Source organism: Musa acuminata, chromosome BXJ2-6 (assembly GCF_036884655.1).
Source record: "Musa acuminata AAA Group cultivar baxijiao chromosome BXJ2-6, Cavendish_Baxijiao_AAA, whole genome shotgun sequence".
In the NCBI taxonomy this organism is placed as follows: domain Eukaryota; kingdom Viridiplantae; phylum Streptophyta; class Magnoliopsida; order Zingiberales; family Musaceae; genus Musa; species Musa acuminata.
In genome coordinates, this window is record NC_088343.1 from 21,582,683 (window position 1) to 21,596,383 (window position 13,701).

General features: G+C 40.6%; 1 protein-coding gene across 2 annotated transcripts; it reads right to left on the reverse strand.

Moving 5' to 3' along the window:
- Nucleotides 1-7,227: 7,227 nt before the first annotated feature.
- LOC135585033 (ARF guanine-nucleotide exchange factor GNOM-like) lies at nt 7,228-12,703 on the reverse strand. Of its 2 annotated transcripts, XR_010487910.1 has the most exons (3): nt 11,580-12,703; nt 7,497-11,413; nt 7,228-7,409 (listed from the first exon to the last, which is right to left on the reverse strand). XR_010487910.1 is itself a non-coding variant. In XM_065113396.1 (2 exons), the coding sequence occupies exons 1-2, from the start codon at nt 12,339-12,341 to the stop codon at nt 7,850-7,852; spliced, it is 4,326 nt and encodes a 1,441-aa protein (XP_064969468.1). In that variant the 5' UTR covers nt 12,342-12,703; the 3' UTR covers nt 7,228-7,849. The 2 variants fall into 2 exon arrangements, 1 of the variants encoding a protein (XP_064969468.1); XM_065113396.1 differs by having other exon boundaries at nt 7,228-11,413.
- Nucleotides 12,704-13,701: the final 998 nt, after the last annotated feature.

Below are 13,701 nucleotides of genomic sequence, written 5' to 3' on the forward strand. Positions count from 1 at the left end.
ATTCTATAGATAATAGAATCTAATATGGATGGTTTTTCTATAATGATAGAGAAATGAAAGAGACTTAGTAGTGATTTCATGTACTTAATATTTCTTTTTAAAAAAAGAAGGATTGGTTGAACTTGAAAATTGACTCATTGAATGAGTAAACGACTGAATCGTATTCGGTTGGGTGGTACCAACTAAATCAAGTGCTAACTCCCATTTATTTCTTGTTCATTGCATCTTAAAATTTTAAAATAAATGAATAATATTTTAATAGTGAATACATATGCTTTTTATAATTTTGTTAATTTTAGAAAATTTTGAAATATAATTTGAAATGTTAATCGATGACAAAGAGGATGACGAAGAGGTAGGGATACTCGAGAAAAAAAAAAAGGTCATAGGTTGAATTGATGGTATCGAAGGAGAAAAGAGACAAAGTAAAGAGGAGCCGAGGTAGAGTTGGTGGCGATGAGAGAGAGAGAGATAGAGGCCATCATGCGAAAAATCAAAGTCACTCAAATATATCTGGTTTGGTCTATGAATTGGTTTGACTTATTTTTCACTCAAATCTTTTAAATCATATATATAATAGATTTAAAAGATTAAGGATATTTGAGATGCTGGGGATGCTGAAAGAATGGAAAAAAGAAACGATATGCATTCAAATTTACCTATCAACACTCCATAGTCTATATGAAGTTGAGCAGATTGAGATTATCTTTCAGTAGTTTGCATACGATTTCGGCGTACTGCTTACAAATGTATAGATTATCTTTCATGGTCATCGCATAAGATGTTTTAAGTTTTCTCGTCTCTGGTTTCATTAGAATAGCACAGGTTTGACATCCTTTCTTTTTAAAGCGTAGTTACTTTTATGGCCACCCAAGAAGAAGAAAAAAGAAGCATCTCGGGAGTAAATACCTCTCCTCTTCCTATTCCCGAAGCTAGTAAGAGTAATAAGGTCCCAACTCCGAGTGTTCTTTTTTATGATATCGAAGCAATGTCGTCTCCAGCTCAGTTCTCAGAACTGTTGGATAGACTTGGTGGTCATAAAAATGTATGACATGATATATTTATTATATTACCATAATTCAATTAATCCCACAGCAAGTGAGTAAATGACAGAAACTAAAGCAACAAGGATTTACTCTTTGAAAAGTATTAATGTCATTAATTATTTAAAGAAACATCCAACTCTGTTCAAACCTCATAACCCTACTTAATCCAATTAAACCTAAACCACGAAATCACATGTTATTGCCTTGCATTAAATCCATACATGTTATTCGTGGTTTAGGTCTAAATGGATTTAGGAGCACTCAAAACAATCCATCCCTGCCTATTTGCAAAGAAGACAAGTTCTGAATCCAACTTCTGAATTCCCAAGTCATGTAAGTTCCTATCAGAAAAGATTCAGTGCTACAACGACTGACCTCTACAGTTTGTCATGCATCCTTTTTTTTCTCGAGAATAATTTGATGAAAGAAGCAGAAACATTAGGAAAAATAATCATGTTAATGCCTCTTCTATCGTTATCTCCATATTCTCATTATAATATTTCATTTCGTTGTTTTAAATGGCCAATAAATCACCAGTTTTATCTCGCAACCTATTTGTCCCAATGAAAAAGCAACAAATAAAGCTTTGTTTTTGTGCATCGTAGAAATCTATTTCAACAAGAATTATAAAAAAGAAAAAGGATAACTAACAATGATTTACATAATTATATATGCTTGAAAAGAAATTCCTAGATTTAATCCAACAAGTATTCCCCATAAAAGCAATATAATTTATTCCTCAAAATATTTCAGAACATGGCTAGAAACCATACTCCATAAGAGGTCCAGAACTATTACTTAAGAAGACATCTACCAAATCGAGGTATAAAAGAGAGACCATAAATAATCAACAATGAGCTGCTCAACATAAGGAGAAGAAAGAAATGTCAATCAAGTGGATATTCTTAAAGATAATTTTTCAAAAAAATAATGAGTCATGTTACATAAACAAACATAAAATATGGATTTTGTTCATGTTCCAACTTCTCTTTTTCCATTTTAGATATTGCAAAGCCCAAGTCATCACAATATTGCAATCTGCTCTTGATAAAGTGAGCTAAAACCAAGACACAGACAGCTCACCATCTCACTTGGACCATCCCATGAATCTTCAGTAACCCCATAACACAATCCATACTTAGAAAATCAATCAAAATTCATAGGATTATCACCTCCTATGAATTTTGAGTGTCTAAAAGATAGAGAAGACAAAAGACAAAGGATGAAAAGAAATTAAAAGAGAAAGAGAAGAGCACGATCAAAGCATAACTTTAACTATTTATTCTCAGAATAATGATCGCCAGTTATGCATAAAGGATTAAATCCATTGATATAAAGACTCATATAAGCTAACTAGTAATTGATAAAACATAAATATACCAATTTAATACTTATTCAGCCTGTCATCTTACCAACTTAATACCTACGGTTGCTATTTATAGACGAAGTAAACAAAAAAAAAAGAGGTTTTTGAAGAGCCTCTGGTGTTAAAGATAAAAGGCATGTGCAGTCATATCATGCTTACCAAGAATGAAAACGAACTTTTGTGAAGGAACCTATAAATTGTTAGTGAACTTCTGGCCTAAGAACCATAAGGACCACAAGCAGGATAGCAAGTTCATGGTGAACCAAGCTTAATGAAAAATCAGAGAAAAAAATATTGTCAAACTAAGCTTCAGAGGCTCAACCGGAGACATCCATTGACCAAGATATTGTAAAATATCTCAAGTTTTGAGGCTTTTATGATTTAGTTTACATGAAGGTGCAAGTAATTGGAAATTCTTTTTTGTGACACCAACGTAAGTAATGAAAAGATCTAAAGATGATTAAAAATCATAAAATTGGTTGTTTGTGGTTAAAACTAATCCATTTGATAAAATGACTTCACTTCCAATCAATGATTTAAAAAACGCTATCAAGGTCCCAAAACGCCCAAGGCGCTAGGCACTCGCTCAAGCGAAGAGAGACACCCTAAAATATTAAAATATAAAAAAATATATAATATAATTAAAAAATAATTATTTAAATAAAAATATGATATTAAATTAAAAATTACTTTTAATAGTATATTTACTTACTATTAACAGTAGTTAGACGGGGAGAATAGAACTGTTAACAGTAACAGAGGGGGATAAAAGGGTCACTAACAGTGGAAACTGACGGAAAGTGATAGCAACAACGATGAGAAGGCAACAATGGGGAGCTGGTAGCAATAGCAGCGAAGGATTAGTTTAAGACAGCCACGGGCACCACTGCGAACGACAACAACGACAACGACGGAAGTTGAGGACAATAGTAGCATCAGCACCGGAAGCTGCGGATAGCAATGGCGGTAACGGTGGAAGCTCCAAAGGGCGTTCTGTCACGGACAAAACTGTAAACAGGGTGTTTAGTATAATGCTCATATATGTCCGTGTCTTTTGGTTTGTTCATACATTGCATAGCATGTAGAGGGACGGTCAAAGGCTTAACAACCCTAATTTAGTTAGGTTTGGTGGTCATTTTAGGCTTGTAAATAAAGGTTGTGTCATGTGGACACTTGTGAGAGATTTCGATCTGTAGTGGACCATTTTGGATCCTTTGTTATACGACCGTTCAGAGCTTGTGAAGTATATTTGTAATTTGCATTGGTTATGAAGTGTTTTCTGAAATGTTTGCTTATGAACCCCGAGTGAGATGTTTTCTCTAACCCGTTTTCTCTTTTGTAGGTCCTAAGGGACCATGGGAGGTTTTGGGGAGACTGACCTTTGCGAACGAACACGCAAGGGTGTCGGACGACTTAGGCAAAACCAGCTAAGTCCATGACAGCTAGTATCAGAGCAGGACAAGCACTCGTAGAAACACTTGGCATGCAAACGTGGGGGACCTAGCGGGGCTACATTGAGGGCAGCCAGCACACGCGACCGTTTGGGGGAAAGCGGGCATGGAGATGTAGGGAAAAGGAGTCGCTTAGAGAAGCGGGCATCTGAGATTGGCATTCAGAAGAATGGCCAACCCTTCGCGTAAGAATGGAGGTGGACTCGGAGGAGTGCCAAAATGCCACAAAGGCAGATCTACCGATCATGAAGGGACGTAGATGCGAGGCGACGGATAGTAGGGCCATGGGCATGGCAATGCCATGGTATCGCAGAGGCGAGACTTCCGTAGAGTCATCGATCCCTTGCTCTTATGGGGGGAGAGCGCTTGGTTGTGAAAGGGGCCGAGGAGGTGGAGAATGCAGAGGCAAACTCCAAGTACCGAGACAAGGCTGAAGGGCAGAGGCCAGGGAACTTCATAAGACTAGTGTCAACGAGTTTCTCATCAAGATAACCAAAAATGAAGGACTTCAGGTTGATGCAAGAGTGCTTGACCAAGGAACGAAGCAGACAGTACGTGGTGTTGTACCTTTGGAGTTAGCGGCAGGGTTGATGGAGAAGATGGTACAATCACAGAGGCGACCAAAACTATTAGAGACTTACTAAGTTGGGGTGAAAACTTCCTACATTCCAGAAGTTCGATGGCATTGAGAAGGTGAATCACAGTAACTAACTCAATGCAAGGAGTGCAAACACTTCAAGTGCTTCAGAAGTATGAGCAAAAAGCAGGCGAAGGTCAGTAACCAGCTCGATGGATGGAGTACAACCCTCGAGGAGGTAGGCGAAATCAAGTAACCTTTGCCTTCTCAACTCTTAAGAGAATGGGCAAAACCGAGTACCCCAATTCTCTTATCTATCCAGCAGAGGAGCTCTACACATGTTCAAAGACTCTTCGAAGAAACTAAATGAAAGACGATAGTTGTCAAATCCTCACCAATGGTGATCAGTGCTACTGAGAGTAGATTATCCACTTTATTTCCCAATAGAATGTCAATCGAAAGCGGAAGTGATGCGAATCTACTTTGAAGTGACAACTAAGTGAAGAAAGAGTCGATGGGCAGATTTTGTGGAGGAAGGACCCAAAACTTCAAAAGTTTGTGAGGCGATGCTCGTTAAAGCTCCAACAAGCATCCACCCAGTTAAAGCAGCACGAGACATTTAAGAGACTAGCGCATAATAAAGATCGTCTTTTCCTTCATCTGAAGGATCCGCGAGAACTATCAAGGATCAACACAACTTAACCAACCCCACACTATAGTTAGAGTCATTGGTGAGTTGAAACAGCATAACGGATCAAAAGTTCGACTACTCAACAATAGCAGCGAAGAGCAGTTGAGAGCCAAGAGGTGCATTGCAGTTAAAGCAGAGGAGACTCAGCAAAGGCGAGGAGTTATAGTGTCGGCAAAGGCTTCGACGAGGACGTCGAAGGACTAAGTGGGGGAGAATGTCACGGACAAAACTATAAAGAGGGTGTTTAATATAATGCTTATGTATGTCCGTGTCTTTTGGTTTGTTCATGCTTTGCACAGCATGTAGAGGGACGGTCAAAGGCTTAACAGCCCCAATTTAGTTGGGTTTGGTGGTCATTTTAGGCTTATAAATAAAGGTTGGGTCATGTGGATACTTGTGGGAGATTTCGATCTATAGTGAACAATTTTGGATCATTTGTTGTATGACCGTTCAAAGCTTGTGAAGTCTGTTTGTAATTTGCATTGGTTATAAAGTGTTTTTTGAAATGTTTGCTTGTGGATCCAGAGTGAGACGCTTTCTCTAACCCGTTTTCTCTTTTGTATGTCCTAAAAGACTATGGGAGGTTTCGGGGAGGCTGACCTTTACAGATGGACACGTAAGGGTGCCGCACGACTTAGGCAAAACCAGCTAAGTTCGTGATAGTTCGTCGGTGGCGAAGAAACCTGTGGTCCTCTCCCTCGACAGTGGAAGGAACTGCACACGAAGCGATGGTGGAAGGAAGCTACGAGCTCTTGCTAGGCCATTAGACACGTCCGTCGATGACAGAGGAAGGCTCGGTTTGCCGTGTCTGTGACAAAGGCAACGACAAAAAGCATCGATGGCGTCGATAGAAGCAACGCTAGGGTTGGCTAGGGGTCGCACGGGCATGAAGGGTGGGTTTTAAGGGTAAAAAGCTATGTTATTTGAACCAGGTTCGATTGCCTTATTTGAACCGGGCGCTCACTCGAAGCGCCCAACACCTGGGTTCAAGCGAGCACCTAGGCAGTGCCTCATTGAAGCACGCCGCTTGGCCCAGCGCTTCGGGTGAGCACTTAGGCAGCACCTCATTGAAACACGTCGCTTGGTCCACACACGAGACGCTTGGGCTTTGGCTCGCTTCGCCCGAGCACCTATTTAAATCATTGCTTCCAATTAATTCGCTCATGATTTAATTCATTCAAATGTTCTTTAGCTGAAAATTCAATTTCTTAGTCTTTTAGTGTCGTGATGCTCATCATTGGAATCTGTTTTATTACAATTTAAAGCATGGTTAATTTACTTTATTTCATATTATTTTGCTGGACATTCGACATTTGTGGATAAGTCATAGTTTTTGAAACAAAAAGAAAAGGTTGTGCAAGTAATCTAATAACATCCACTACATTGTTTTCTTACGAAATATTTTCAGTCACTGCAGTCATTTTGTTTACATTGTTTTAACTTTTAACAACAGAAAAATTTTAAGAATGTAAACACAAGAAGACTTATTCAAAAAGAAAAGACAAGACAAGACTCCTGCAACAGTAGCTGCTTCAGGCAGAATTGCTTAATCAGATGCGCAAAGGACAACAAAAAATAATGAAAAAATAAACAGAAAGAAAGTACATATCATGTACTGCACACACCATTATTTTCTTGTTAAACTAACTGGCATCGTAGTTCATTTCTATAAAAAACAATGTCTTTATGCTTTTTTAAGTTATAATCTACTCATTTATCCTAATAATCTAACATGCAGAATGAAGTCAAAATTCTCTTACTATAATCTCAGAGAACCTCAAATACTATTAAATATATTCTGCAGTCTCTGTATGTCTCATGGTTCAACCGTTTCCATTTAATTAAATAAAAATAAATTTTCACATGTGAAGCCACGATGCACATGCTAGTTACATATAATCAAGCTGACATTCTTGCAGGCATATTTTGAAAGACATAGTGTTTGATATGTTAATTATTGACGTCATAATGCAACACATCCCTTCTAAATAATCAATTAATTGCTTGATGGAAGATTGGACTATGTATCGTAGAAGATGACATTCTGAAACAGATCCAAGTACCACAAAAAAGAATAGTGCCAGCATTCCAAGTCATATAAAACCTGATTTTTTATACTTCTAAATTTTTTTTATAAACTCACTGTGTATACAGGATCAGATCAAGGAAGAGCTTTCACCATAAATTTCATTTCAGAAGCATGTGAAACTGAAAATTGGCAAAATTGGTCCCACATCTTAAATTGGTACACTCGACCATTTGTATCTAGAGATAATAACTGCAGGAAATGAAAACCTCGATGAACAATTCTGTGAGAAATAAATTGACATTGAGAAAACAAAAAAAAAGGAAAAAAAATACTTACGCAGAATTGATCTTAGTATTGCACCTGGCAAGGTCATTGGCAAGAAATTTGTGTGATATTACCCCTAATCCAATGGTTTTTGTTTGCTCATCCAAATCTCTGATGAAGTCCTGATGTTACATGGTATTCGCAGAACCATTTTAGGTTGAGACTTGGCTATGTTTGTTCAATAAAATCAGACTCAGCTGTAGCAATCAAGGATCTAAAAGAACATCTCTTAAGTAGGTTAAGAGGTGATCCCCGTGACATATGTGAAATGCACAGGAATTGTCATTCTACCAAATGCAGCCTTGTGGGGAACTTTATATACCTCTTACAGAGAAAACAAACAAAAACGACGTCAAAAGTCCAGACTAACCAACAGATGGCTCAGCCAACAGCCTAGGGCTACTGTTATCAGTTTGAGCACCCAAATGTAACTGCTCCATTTCCTGATTAGGGAACACTTCAGACTGCAAATATGGAGCGATATTGTTTACATGTATCCATGTTAACTCCCACAAATTATCTCCACCTACAATGCTTCCTTTTGCAAGGATCCCCTTTGATTTCATTACAAACAGAATGTTCTTGAGAAGCTCAGGAATCAGTTCTTGCAGTTTCTCACTCTTCCTGCCTCTCACCTTGATCTTCATGTACTTCTCCATCCGACCAATGACCCCCAGCCAGAGTTTGCAGAAGCTGCTCTGCCCAGAAAGCTGTTGAAGTAGCTGCAAAAACACCTTTGATAGTAACTTCACTGCATGCAAAAAGGTGCCTTCCATATTTCGGTAATCTTTTGGCGAATGATTCTGTACAATCTCCAGCAAATCATCAAGCATAGTAAATATAACTAGATCAAAAGCCTGCAGCCAAGTTGAAAGTAAGAGGCACATGCCTTCTGCTGCTACCAAGCATTTCTGCAATGATAACAATGCATGATTCCTTACTACTTCTCTCTGATCCAAGGAGATCTTTCTCAGTGCTTGCACAAGCCGTAGCCACATCTCTCTGATTCCCTCAGAAATTTTCTCAGCTTCCTCACCAGCATCTCGAGTCTCACGAGACCAGCGAGCAAGACAATTAATGGACTCTGCCATTAGATCTAATGCACGGACTGATCTATCTGTTTGCCCAACACGAGATTCTGCAAAATGCCGTGAGGCTTCAATCAAAAGAACATAGTTGGCTGGTGAAATGTGAGCCCCTTCAGACATAATGAATATCAGTGCCTCAAAACCTACTTCTGAAGCTTCCGGGTGGCGAGCAGTGATCGAGAGCAGGGAAGCAATGGTCCGCCAACCCATCTGAGATTTCAAATGAGTTGCATTTGCCTTCACCAGGCGAGTGATTTCTTGAGTGATGTTCTCACAGTATGCATCTGCAACACGTGCATCAAGCTTTAACACCAATTGCAGTGACCTCAGAAGCTCATCAGCCAAGTTTTCCTTGTAGGGTAATAACCTCTGACAAATTCTTAAGAGTCCAAAGACGGCCTTTTCCACAAGAGCACAAGGCATTACAGTGGACTGAACAATGTTGGCTATGTGTTCATATACATCCTGCCAGAGAAGCCCAATTCTGTCTCGGTTGTTTAGCGTGATCGCAATAAGCAGCTCTAAGCAGAAAACTGCCATGTCTTCATCATCAGGTGAACTTGTAATCTTCTGAGGATGACCAGCTGCAATGAGTGCCCTGGTGATTTGCATTAGTGAATCAGCATGTAGGAACTTGCTCTCTGTAAATATACTGTCGATGTGGCACTCCTGTATTATCTGCAGGGTTCTCTGATGAGCAGCAAGTTGCTGTTCATTTGGTTCCAAACTTGGTTCTTCAGTGTCAAAATATAATAGCTGGCTAAATCTCCCAATTAGTCCAGAGGATTTACGAGTACCCATAATCTGAACATGAGAGGTGGAAAGTGGGCTAGGAACAGGCTTTCCATGGATTGAATCTGGGGATGACTCTGAATCATCATCAGCATCACTAGCAACAGGAGCAGGAAGCAAACCTAACTTGTGCAATCTTAATATGCAATCAAGGATATTTCTCCAACCAGTACGTATGCAGTCACCATATGTATTCGTGATGCTAAAAACTGTCTCAAGTGCTAACCTAGCTTTTGTGTCATCTACAAAGATTGTCACTGGTTCCTCGATGAAAGATGAGTCCAAGAGGGTCGTAAATCTGCATAGGGACACAACTGAATCATCCAACACTTCTTCTAGGTGGTGGTGTGCTGAGATCTTTGCAACAGCCAAGAAGCCATCTACGCATGTCAAAAAAATTTCTTCATGCTCTGCATAATCAAACACTACTGAGATAGCAGCAATCATGGGGCCTGACATGACTGAAAACATTTCCCGATCAAGGAATGGACGGGAGTCACAAACCGTGTAAGGAGATGCCGTTTTTGACTTCAGCATAAGATCAACCCAACGGCTGGGGTACATTTCGAGAAAACCAAAACCTTGTTCAGGAGCAGTCCTAATCTCATTCCTGCATATCGAGTGATAGAGGTCCGACAGGAACTCCCTTGGGAGGTCATTCCCACCATTAATGCGACGGTTATTCCGAATAAAGTCCTCTTCTGTCATCTTCTTCTTGACTTGCACATTGTGTTGATCTGTATTCAGCATTATAAGTGAGTATGCCAATATGAGGGCAGCATCCTTGTCCACAAGAATCTGTGGTGATTGCTCAAAGTATCTCTCTGAGAAAGCCTCAAGTACCCTCTGTATCTTCTGAGACTCACCTGGCAGCCGGAAGGTATCTAGGAAAAGTCGAAGAGCAGTATCCATATTCATGTCCTTAAAATCAAAAGTACGGGCAAATTCATGAAGCACCTGTACACAAAACTCGTCATGATTGCCCAAGAAATCCCCAACAAGGTTTTTATCCAACCCAGTTGTGTATCTGAAAAAGCATGCCACACTGTTGGGATCAAGATTCTCAGGCAAGAGATGAGTTCCTTGCAGAAACTCCAACCCCTTCTTGGGATCTCTGTTGAAGTGATCAGCAACAATCATTAGTTTTCTCTTGATGTTCTTCATACGATGGACAAATTTAACCCATTGATCTGGATCAGAGTAGTCTTCACACTTCATTGTCCAAAATGAAGTATATTCCTCCAGTTCCTGTGGTGTTTGTTCTGAAGGAGGAGGTGCATTTTCAATTCTATCGGCCATTCCCTGAATCACAGCAATCAAACCATCCAATGCAAGCACATGTGTGGAAGACAGTGGGCAGTTAACAGGAAATGCACTTTTTGATAGAAGATTGGCTAGTTCTTCAAAAACATTGCTGCAAGAAATATCACAGTCAAAGTTGGCATACATCTCTGCCATAAAGGTCGTCTGCCGGCAGAAGTCTACAAGAGCCTCCATGGCTACCTCTTGCTGATGATAGCTAGCCCCATACCGGCTCTGTGTGACCCTTAAAATCACACAAGAGAAGAATGCCTCAAGCTGCAATTTCAGTTCCGTGCGCAGGTGGCGATAAAGGTTCAGAACTATGCTACAGACCATCGATAGTATTAGCGGGCTCACAGACAATCCAAGCTGCATCAAATTCCTAAACAATTCATCCTGTATCAAGGACAGTAACTTTGGGTGCCTGCATATTGATGCTCCCCCTAATTCAATTACTGAGTTGATCATACCAAGGGCAAAAAGTGGCACATCCTCATCAAGAGCTATCTGATTAGGAGCAGGACTTATCCCAATCTGGTCAGCAACATTCAAAAGAGAACATAAGAAGTGGAATATTTCCAACATGCAGGGAATTCCATATGGCTCAACCATGATTTCCGCACCGATTGGAGCCTCTGGGCTTGGCATATTGTTATCTGCCATACTGGTCATCCCAGGCCCAACACTCCCATTTCCATTCTCCACCTGCTTGATCCCGAAAGCCTGATCCTTGTCAACTGCACCCAGCTGCAAACAGAAGGTTCATCTGCACTTTATATGCATGTTCATGATAGAAATTTTGCAAGTTATAAACTTTCAAATACAAGAAGATTTTGAAGTGCATATCATAATTGTGGTTCAAACAGATTGTCAAAATATAAAATTTTCTCTAGCCTATTATCTGAACTAGTACCTCTGGCTTGACAGAAGGAGGTCGGCCACCATCCTTTACATTAGGCAGGTGGGAGAAGATGCATCGTATGAGTTCGTGCATGGTCTGGCGTGCGAACCTCTGAAGTAGCTCCCCTTTCGTACCTGCCTGGTGGACGACACGGAAGCATGTATTGACAATAGTGCAGACGTGCTGGTTGCTGAGAACAGCCGAAGCACGGCTCCGCATTATTGCGAGCAGAACCTGGAGGATCTTCATCAGTACAGCCTCCTCCGAGGCAGGATCCGTCACCTCGAACCGGCAACTCGTGACCGACTCGACGATCAAATGCATCGCAGTGTCCAACCCAGTGCCAGCGCCCGGGTCGAGGACATCGAGGGTGAGGATCTTGTACACGGAGGACAACGCCACACCGGTAATGGGAGCGCTGGTCTCGTCGGAGCAGACCACATCGAGGAACGGGCGGAGGTAAGCGGAGGGCTCGATCGAGCTCCAGGGGCGCCGGGCATCCCCCCATGAGAAGACCTGCCGGCGAAGGGACTTGAGGGACCGGATGAGGAGGTGCTCAATGACGTCGTCCTCGTCGGCGGAGGCAGACCGGCGACCCCACCGGACGTTACGGCGCATCACGGCGAGCACGGCGCTCACCTCAGAGCATATCACGCAGGCAAGATCCACAGCGGCGGCGGCGGCGTTCCTGTGGCCTCCGGGATCCACGACGGCGTCTATGGATTCCTCCTGGTTGCGGTCGATGGCCGAATTCTGGAGTCGATGGTGACCCATCTGGGCAAAAAAGACCGGATCTTTAGGATTATGGGCCGCTAGGAGAGCATCAATGCCAGAGGGTTCCGAAAGGGGATCGGATCTAAGAGGAGGAGCAATGTTCTAATGCCCGGGCAGCAAAGATATGATCTTTCTGGATCGAAACCCCAGTAGATCTGGGAATTGGGACGAGATATGCAAAGAAAATGATCCCGTGTGGAGATCAGAGAGGTTTTAGGAAGGGATTAACGAAGATCGAGGAGGAGGAGGAGGGGGAGGAGGGAATTCCGACGTAGGGGAGGAGACGCCATCGGAGAGATATCTGGTGGTGGCGGTAGCAATGGAGCTTTTTTGCCCTCTCCCTCTCTCTCGCTCGCTTTCCCCTCCCAAGGAAACTATATTTATGGGGTCAATGTTCTGTTTCTTTCTTTCATGAAAACCCTGGAAATATTGTCCTTTGCATTTATACCCCTCGGATGTGATACTTTTGCATTTTTATGACATTTCCGTAATTGAGTAAATTCTTTTCTTTTTTTTTTCTGATCATGAAGCTAAAGAGCTCTAAAAGTGACAAAATTAGAATAAGTAAACATGTGCGATCGATCTAAAATTATTTTCATCTTACTCATTTTTTGAAACTTGAGTAGAGTTCATGGAATGGGTATATATTTAATACGTTTTATGTGGAAGGTTGTTCATGCAAAAAACAAACTTTCGAGAGGTATATATATTTAAATTATAACGTGGCGAGGGATATACATGTAAAAATACCCTAACTGTGCATCCATGTGGTGGGAAGAACTTGGTTGATTGGGGTCCAAAAAAAACCGACCACGGCTACGTCACCACGCCTATGCATTTGATCATCCTTAGCCGCTGCGACTGCTACTACTACTAATAATAATAATAATGCATGATGATGATGATGATGATGATGATGATGATGATACATGATATTTCAATGTTCATAGATTCTTAATAATGTACTTAAAATATATATTATTATTATTATTAACGAATCTTTTTTACTTTTTTTATGCAAATGAAAATGATGAGGATGATGACATTCGCCCCTTAGGCCTTGTCTTAACTAAGTTAACTGACATCCTCAAGATTTATTGATTCTAATATTCAATCTACGATAATTGGATCAAATACGTTATTATCATACCTAAAGTATTAGTTTGATAATGGTATTGTGCATCAGACCCAATTATTGAAAATATCATCCGATAAAATTTTATATGTTTTTACAAAAAAATTTATCTTTCAACCCCATCTTTATTAAATTTAAAATCTTAAAATATAAGGTGATCGATCAAGTGCGCAGGAGGAAATAAATAATATTTCGTATATCTTACTTGATCTTTACGGTTCTTAT